This window comes from Metopolophium dirhodum, chromosome 4 (genome assembly GCF_019925205.1).
Source record: "Metopolophium dirhodum isolate CAU chromosome 4, ASM1992520v1, whole genome shotgun sequence".
In the NCBI taxonomy this organism is placed as follows: domain Eukaryota; kingdom Metazoa; phylum Arthropoda; class Insecta; order Hemiptera; family Aphididae; genus Metopolophium; species Metopolophium dirhodum.
Genome location: NC_083563.1, coordinates 23,201,706 through 23,210,786, shown reverse-complemented (window position 1 = coordinate 23,210,786; position 9,081 = coordinate 23,201,706). Strand labels below are relative to the sequence as shown.

General features: G+C 28.2%; 1 protein-coding gene across 1 annotated transcript; it reads left to right on the top strand.

Moving 5' to 3' along the window:
• The first annotated feature begins 749 nt into the window (after window positions 1-749).
• On the top strand, window positions 750-8,647 carry LOC132943435 (GMP synthase [glutamine-hydrolyzing]). Its single transcript, XM_061012435.1, has 14 exons — window positions 750-1,014; window positions 3,165-3,326; window positions 3,999-4,196; window positions 4,260-4,354; window positions 4,412-4,529; window positions 4,586-4,739; window positions 4,821-5,130; window positions 5,198-5,343; window positions 5,402-5,617; window positions 5,684-5,863; window positions 6,833-6,958; window positions 7,021-7,254; window positions 7,313-7,504; window positions 7,578-8,647. The coding sequence occupies exons 2-14, from the start codon at window positions 3,256-3,258 to the stop codon at window positions 7,677-7,679; spliced, it is 2,142 nt and encodes a 713-aa protein (XP_060868418.1). The 5' UTR covers window positions 750-1,014; window positions 3,165-3,255; the 3' UTR covers window positions 7,680-8,647.
• The last annotated feature ends 434 nt before the right edge of the window (window positions 8,648-9,081 follow it).

The window sequence follows — 9,081 nt, the reverse complement described above, 5'->3', positions numbered from 1 at the left end:
GTAGCAACTACTTCTGTGCTAGTGTGCTACAACTACTCGGCCATCGACCATTTTACCACAGAACAACATTTTACTCACACTGCGACTGCGGTCCGGTGCTGCCAAATGCTAAGAATAATTTCCTGCTGATTTTTGAATGGAAAGTGGAAACCTGCCGCTGCTGATTACAATTTAAAGTATTCAGCACATCGTATGTTGAAGTATATATTTTTTTCTGTTATATACTTTTTAACTTTTAATTTGTATAGTTTGTACCACAGTAGTTATACATAAATACGTAATACATACGTAATGTATTATAAATACCTTGACAGTTGCCTTGTACAAATGTTGTACGTAATTACTACGTAACGATATAGCGATATGTTGTACGTCGTCCGTACTGTGGCTTATATTAGGACGTGTATGCGCCTGTAGATTAGACGGCCATTATTTATTGAAATAATTATTATGTATTTATTGTTTATGACGTGTGTATGTGAATGCGTCAGGTTTGACCTTTGAGTGTTCGGTGTAAAATGTAAATTCCATTAAAATCGTACGACTTCGGACTTCGTCGAAGCCCCGCCGCGGTTCGCTGGTATCGGATTTCGCCAAGTCGGTAAAAAGCCGCAAAACGCCGCTTCGTATTAGATTTCTGGTACCATCGGTCGATGGATGGGAAGTGGGGAAAACGGCCGGTTTCCACCGACAACTACCCGGCGTGGTCGGTTGGCAACATTGGTACTATGAGCGGAAAGAGAGAGTAGTGCAAATTACAGTACAGTGATCGGTTGTTTTTGCTCCGTTTGTCACCGCTAACGCGTTTTGATGATAAATTTTCCGCGTCCGCCGACCGAACACCGTGAAGTAACGCACGCTCGTCGACAGCAACGACGCGCCGTCCGTTCGTTTGACGACCGAATCTACTCGCTACGTTGACCGTCGTACCCGTACGGTATTAATTAATTCGTATCGCACACACCGCCGTCTCGTTCGACCATGTCTTCGGCGTGAATTAATCATTATCAGGCGGTAAAAATAAAATATATTGAAAACACGTTATTTTGTCGGCTTAATACATACATATATATATATATCCACACATATATATATATGTATATATGATATAGTTTAAGTATATATTATCATATTTAAGTGTGTGGATGCTTATGTATAAATAGAAAAAATTATAATAATACATAATATTATATATTTTATGCATATCTAAAATACTTAAAAATTCGATATATTCATATCTAATTAAAATCTCACGGGACGATCGAAAAGAGTAAGTTCCATGGTTGGTTTAATGGCTAAGCAATAATATGTACGTGCCATATTTTTTTATATTTATATTATCCCTTTGAAAGTTGTTTGACTCGCACCCCTTTACTGATCTCTCAAACTCCCAGACAGCGTGTGCCTTTGATCAAACAAAACGTTTTTGCTCGTTTCATCCACCCTGCCTAGAACCATTAATCTGTTAGACTTGATTTTGTTTGCTTTGTTTTTATCATACCCTATTTTGCATGTTACATGATTCATAATTTGACCGTGATCATATTATATGCTACTTCTTACTACTAACTTGTGTTCCATATGATTAATATTTCATTTTAATCCTTGCTATCAAATTGTTAAAATTGAGTCATAAGTTTGCATCGACACATTAACTAGTAAATATACTAGTATTATAAGATCTACCTATATTTTCATAATTAGTGTCCAGTTATTTTATTATTCTATTTTGCCATTTAACTTAATTTATCCTAGTAGTTTGTTTGTTATGAACTTGCTGTAAACAATTAAGGTATCCCACTTTCATGATCTCTATTATATTTTAATCCTACATGTTATATTTTATAAAAAATGTATTTACTATTTAGATATTATTATTTTTTTAATTAGAAGTTAAAAATCTATTACCTACTTAAGGTTCAATGTAAAACATAGAATTTATAGTTGTTTTTCAACTTATTAAATTTACAGTTGTATTTAAGTAAGAACCTATTATATTTTGTCAATTAGTTTGTATACTGTTTATAAAAGTTTGTGCTTTTTAAAAATTCAGCATACAAAATAGTAAAGGTTACCTACCTATTATAAATTTAAAGATTAGGAAATTAGCTAAAAAAAAATTCTTATTGATGAGGTGTTATTTATGAATTCTAAAAATACATCAGTACTCATCAGTTCTCAGCAAGATGATAGAAATATTATCTAATTTGAGTATTCATTTAATGTATGTGGGTAAAATATGAGGTAAAATATATTTCATCAATAATTTATCAAAATTACCTACCTATAAATATTATTTTTTTATTTTAAATTTTAATATAATAAACTATTTTTTTTATATCATCATGCATATTGATTTTTTATCCAATACTTACATCAAATATAAATATTACAGCCTCTCAAATATTCTGGATTAAGTTTTTATCTATATATATTATTAGACATACAATTTATTTTATGAACCAAATATTGCATTGGATATTATATACTAAAATAATGATTAGGTACTTATTTAAAACTAGCCTTTAAATATTATTACTTGACATGTTGAGTATGTTTTATTTTTAACAATTAAAAAATAATAATAGTTTAAAGTTGGTTTGATTAAAATAATTAACAATTTAATATTCTTCAAATCAATATAGTACCTATACCCTCTTTGTTGATTTAAGATGCATTACCTAGCATTATAGTTATTTTAATTAAATTACAAGATATAAAATACACGAGTCACTATTAATTTGTTGTTTCTAGGTTAAAATTGTACCTATATTTTGTCTGATTCCTTAATAATTTGTAAAAATATATTTTTAAATAGTTTGTAGTAAATATAATACATACCTATATCACATTATTAACTAATACATTAATATATTTAAACTGATAGATGATATGCAAATTTAGTAGTCTTATCAATCAGAAATTTATCTTGAAATTAATTAAAACAATTGACCTTTTTTATTTAAACAATTTTATGAAAATTTAAATATAGGAATATAGGTATTGCATTGGTTATGAGATTGAAATAAAGCAATTATGTAATTTAATATTTATATTTAGTTATGTATGTCAAATAGAATTATAGTCTATTATTTAATTTAATCAGTTAGTTATTCTTTACATTTGATATATTCTTGAGCTTGATATATACCATCCTCCTGCAGATTGAATAAAAATAAAAGTTTGTCGCTCTTACCTTGACCGGTCGTTCAGTTAATGTTATTGAAATAAACGCATGAATCCGCAATCTGGTACATGGCCACAAAAATCGATGAGAACCCGATTAAACGGTACAAACCTTCCAGTCCGACACCTCAGTTAAGATAGTAAGTTGTAAATAACCTAAATTCATTATTACAATTTTACAAAATCATTAGGTACAGTAGGTATACTTTTGGTTTTGGGCTTGTATGCTTTTTAAGAACACTTCATGTATGTTTTAACTTGCCTGTATCTAGTAATGTTTGTTTGTACTGTATTCTAAAACCTACATTTCATTTGCTTCTTGTTGCGTTCTTTTCTTAAAATGTACAATTATTCTTAATATTTAATCATTAAAGATTTTCAATATACTTAGTAATTTTTGATGTTAATTGTTTAATATCTTAAGAAACTGAAAAATAATTGTTATTAACTTTTTCCCTTACAATGATAATCAATCTACCTACCTATTTAAAACCTACATGTGCAACAAATTTTAATTTTCAATTAGTAAACCATAACTATCTTATAATTTGTACTGTAAATTTTTTAAACAACTAAAAATATTGTACCTATTCTATTTTTATATATATAGGTATATTTAGAAACCCTTGATAATTGCTTGAAAATAATCGCTCTGTATATTACAGGTACTTACAGACTACAGGTTTATTCTAAAATATTCTATTCAATTATTTTTTGTATTCATCTTTTACTTAAACATTTATAATTACCTATTCCTATTTATTTAAAAATGTGATTTTTAATTAATTTATTGTTGTATATATTTTTGGTAGTCAAGAAAACGGAAACAGTATAATGGATCCAATGGATGTATCAGTTGAAAACAATGTAGCAACTGAAAAAATTGCCATTTTGGATGCAGGTGCTCAATATGGCAAGGTAATTGATCGCAAAGTCAGAGAATTAAATGTTGAAAGTGATATGTTGCCATTACATACTTCAGCAATAACTCTAAAAGAAAAAGGATATAGGTAAGTTTCCTATTTTAAGTTCATAGTTCTCAAAAATGTTTAATATTTTAATTTTAATTTTAGAGCAATTATAATTTCTGGAGGTCCTAATTCAGTTAATGCTATTGACGCACCAATATATGATGCAGACATATTTAGAATAGGATTACCAATTTTAGGTAACTCGGTATTTATTTAAAAATAACATTGAAGTTAATATTTATTTTTTATTTTAGGGATTTGTTATGGAATGCAAATGCTAAATAAAGAATTTGGTGGCCAAGTCGCTGCAACTATTGGTCGTGAAGATGGTATTTATAATATTGATGTAGATTGTCAATGTTTATTATTTAAGTAAGTTCGTAATGAGAACAACATAGTTCACATTTTGATTTATTTTAATCTTGTAGATCATTGAGCAAGACACAAAGTGTTCTACTTACGCATGGCGATCATGTTGTCAAAGTTGCAGATACCTTTAAAGTGATAGCTACATCCAACAATATGGTTGCTGCTATTGGCAATGATACAAAAAAAATGTATGGTCTTCAATTTCATCCTGAGGTTAGTCACAGTTATATGTAATTTATGAAAATTAAATGAATTACATTTTTGCTTTATGTTTTTTTTTTCATATATGTTTAGGTGAACTTAACAGAACAAGGAACTCAAATGCTTAAGTCGTTCCTTTATGATGTGGCTGGATTAGCGGGAAGCTATACAGTCAAAAGTCGCGAACAGGAATGTATTAAATACATAAGAGATCAAGTTGGCCAGAGTAAAGTTTTGGTTCTATTAAGTGGTGGTGTTGATTCTACAGTATGTGCTGCACTTTTACACCGTGCATTAGATCGAGAACAAGTGATTGCTGTGCATATAGATAATGGCTTTATGCGCTTGGGTGAGAGTGAACAAGTAATGAAGTCTTTGAATGCTCTAGGGTTAGATGTTAAAGGTATGTCAAATAAATACAAAATTAGGTTATTCTCTTTACTGTAACTGTATAAAATTTATTTTTTTAGCTGTAAATGCCACATTTGATTTTAAATATGGTACAACTATATTGCCTGATTTGCATGTATCCAATCGTACTAGAATTTCTCCTCCCCTGTGTCAAACTAGTAATCCAGAAGAAAAGAGAAAAATAATTGGTGATGTTTTTGTCAAGGTATTAATTAATATATTTATATGATGATTCAAATTAATTTTATTCATGTTTTCATTAGACTGCTGATAAGTTCCTTAAGACATTAAATTTGTCATCTGAAGATGTGTTCTTGGCTCAAGGAACTTTAAGACCAGACTTAATTGAGTCTGCTTCAAGGTTAGCTAGTACTAATGCAGATACTATAAAAACACATCATAACGATAGCAAGTTAATACGTGAATTACGAGATAAAGGACGTGTCATTGAACCCTTACAAGAATTTCATAAAGATGAGGTAAGTTCATATTATTATGTTTTATTTAAGATAATATTATATTTTATTGATGATTTATTTTTTTAGGTTAGGAGGTTAGGAATGGATTTAGGATTGAGCGAAAGTATTGTATATAGACATCCATTCCCTGGACCGGGTCTTGCCATAAGAATATTATGTGGAGAAGAACCTTTTATTGATAAAGACTTTTCTGAAACACAAGTTGTAGTTAAAATTGTTGTTGAATACAATGATATGGTTTTAAAGGTATATTATTTGTGTGTGTATATATTTATATATATATCTGGACTGATACAAGAAGAGTCAATTAAACTTGTTTGTAATTTGTAATTTTTTTTTGATTGGTAATTTTTATTTAAAAAAAATTTAGGTATATTTGCAGTTTAGTTCCCCCTCGCTGTTTTGAATTTTTTTCTATTCAACTGATGTAACTCAACTGCAATCAGAATTTGTCACTTGACACTTGGACTTAGTTTTGAAGTTATAGACATTTGAATTTCACCGATGTACTATTCACTACGCACATGGTCGTGAAACTGTACGTAAATGCATGTTAGACAACTAGGTCTAATACCAATTTTTATACTAAATATATGTACTTTTTGATGCTGAAAAAGTTAGTGCATTCAAAATTTGGTTCATAGGTCCAAGTTTGGTGACAGGGGCCGGTAAACATAGGGTGTCACTACTTATTTTACTTATATATTGTACATATATAAGTATTATTTTATATATTGTAAACACAGTTTTATTGTTTATAATTTAGGTTAGATAAATTTAGAATTTGCGGTATTTGTATACTTAAAAAATAAAACATTTATGTATAGTACGCTGCGGCCGTATACGTAATAAATGGTATATTGGTGAAACTCAAATAAATATAATCTTGAAAGTAAGTCCGAACAACAAGTTCTGAATTGCACCATTTCTTAAGTCTTAGATTTGCATTGGTTACAGTAAACAAAAAAATCCAAATAGCGAAGAGAACTAACCTATATTTGTTCCAAAATATTATATATAAAAAACATTAAAAATTAAACACCATAAAGGAAACATTTTATTTGATATTGGCCCTTCACCACTGATATCAATATATTACATATTTAGTATTTACAACTGTAAATTTAACAAATAGTTTGGTCCTTATTATATATATAATTTACATTTTCTCTAATGTTAAATATTAATAATAATATTTTTATATTTTTATTTCAGAGTCATGCACTTTTAAATAGAATAGAAAATGCAACTTCTGAAAATGAACGAAAGTTGTTGCGAGAAATATCATCCAAACAGAAAATGTCTGCCACGCTATTACCTATTAAAAGTGTAGGAGTTCAAGTATGTATATATACATAAACAAACTGTTTTATCTAAAAAATAAATAATTTATTATGTTGTAGGGTGATAAACGTTCTTACAGTTATGTGGTAGGCATTTCTTGTACAGACCCCGAACCCGTGTGGGAAGATCTTTCTTATTTGGCCAGAATAATTCCTAGAGTATGTCACAATGTCAACAGGGTATGTTACATTGCTGGTTCACCTGTGGTTTATCAAGTATTGGATATAACACACACATATCTAAATGTTCAAGTGATAGATTTGCTGAAAGAAGCTGATCATGTTATTAATAAAGTAAGAAGCTATATTATGTTAAATATTTTTTTATTATTACAATTTCTTTGGGTTTCAGGTTTTAACAGAATGTCCAATTAGTATGCGTAAAGTAAGTCAGATGCCGGTAGTACTTGTACCTTTACACTTTGATCGAGATATTGCTTATCGTCATCCATCATGTCAACGTTCAGTTGTCATCAGACCATTTATTACAGAAGATTTTATGACTGGTATTCCTGCACTACCTGGAAAGCATATATCCGCTGCAGTTAGTAGATAAAAATTATATTTTAGTACCTATTAAAAACAAAATTGTTTTTAAAAAATTTATTTATTTTTAGCTTGTACATAAAATGATGGCTGCTGCTCAAAAAATACCGGGTATATCTCGAGTATTATATGACCTTACACCAAAACCACCTGGTACTACAGAATGGGAATAAAAATTTGTTTCTATAAATGAATGAGATTTTGAAAGCATACTTAAGGAACGTAAGTTTCATTACCTTAAAATGAAATAATGAAATAAAATTGCTCATTGGTGATTATTAGCAGTTAAAAACCAAAAGTAAAGAGTTATTTTTCTAATAAGTTTTCAAAAATCAAATTGTCTTACAATTTTAATGATTTAACTATATTGAGCTATGTTTATTTTTTGAGGAGACAGTAATGGTCTTGGTTGTTGTTTATACACTAAGTTTTTATTAACACAAAATAGATCCTTTGAATAATATTTAAATTTTCCAATGATAACCCAATTGAACTGTTGATTAATATGTAAAGCTAAATGGAAATAGTACGAGCCTTTTGTACAAAATCAATTCTCCACTTTAAACTGTATCACCAACATTTAATTAGTTTACTATGTTATGCTAAATATATTTAGTTTAATGTATTGGTATATATGTGTATATGTTTAATATATATATTTTTATTTACCAATGAAGGATTTAAATCAGTTTTATCTCTCTTTGTTAATGTTTTAAAATTGTGTAATTATTGAATAAAATTCATTTATAAAATATATGCTTTCATTTTTTACCATATTGTTATTGTACATATTATTTTTCTGTGAAATATATTAGTTAATTAATTACATATATATACAAAATCATAACATAACATGTATTTGATATTGGAACCTAAGCAAATCTTAACAAAATGTAGAAACTATTGTATAATTTACAGATTTATATAAGACAATATTGTGTGCTATGCATTTTTTTTGTTTAAATTTTAAAAATAAATATATATATTAGCCATGAGCAGCTGTATAAAGTATACATTCTTATACTGTGGAATGATGCAAATGTTATAGTAATAATTTGTTATTTGTGTTCACATGACATGATAGAAAACAACTGAATATTAAAAATTCCTTAAATAAATTAACATGTTTAATTTGCTTGATTATTTATGAACTTTTTATTTTAAAAGGTTTATCTTGATAATTGTGCTTTTCCATTCTGAGAGAAATAAGTAATATATTAATTTTACAATGAAGGATTTTATTATTACCATCTCATTCTGTGAACTTATTTTGGTAGATATGATCAATTTCATTATAGTCCTAAAATCAAATTAGTTTGTGAAGAAATGTTGATTTACTCAGTTGATTCTAAGAAATATTAAGAAAAACAAGTATTTTATAAGGATATGTTGGCATTCTATAGTTGTAATTGAATTTTGAAATGCAATGATTAATCATCACTTTCAGTTTTAATATTACAACATACAATAGCACGATGATTGCTTAACATAATCCATAAGCATCATACATAATTTTTCAATAATACTAGTCTGAAAAAGTTAAGACATCAGAACATAATTAATTTACCTATAATT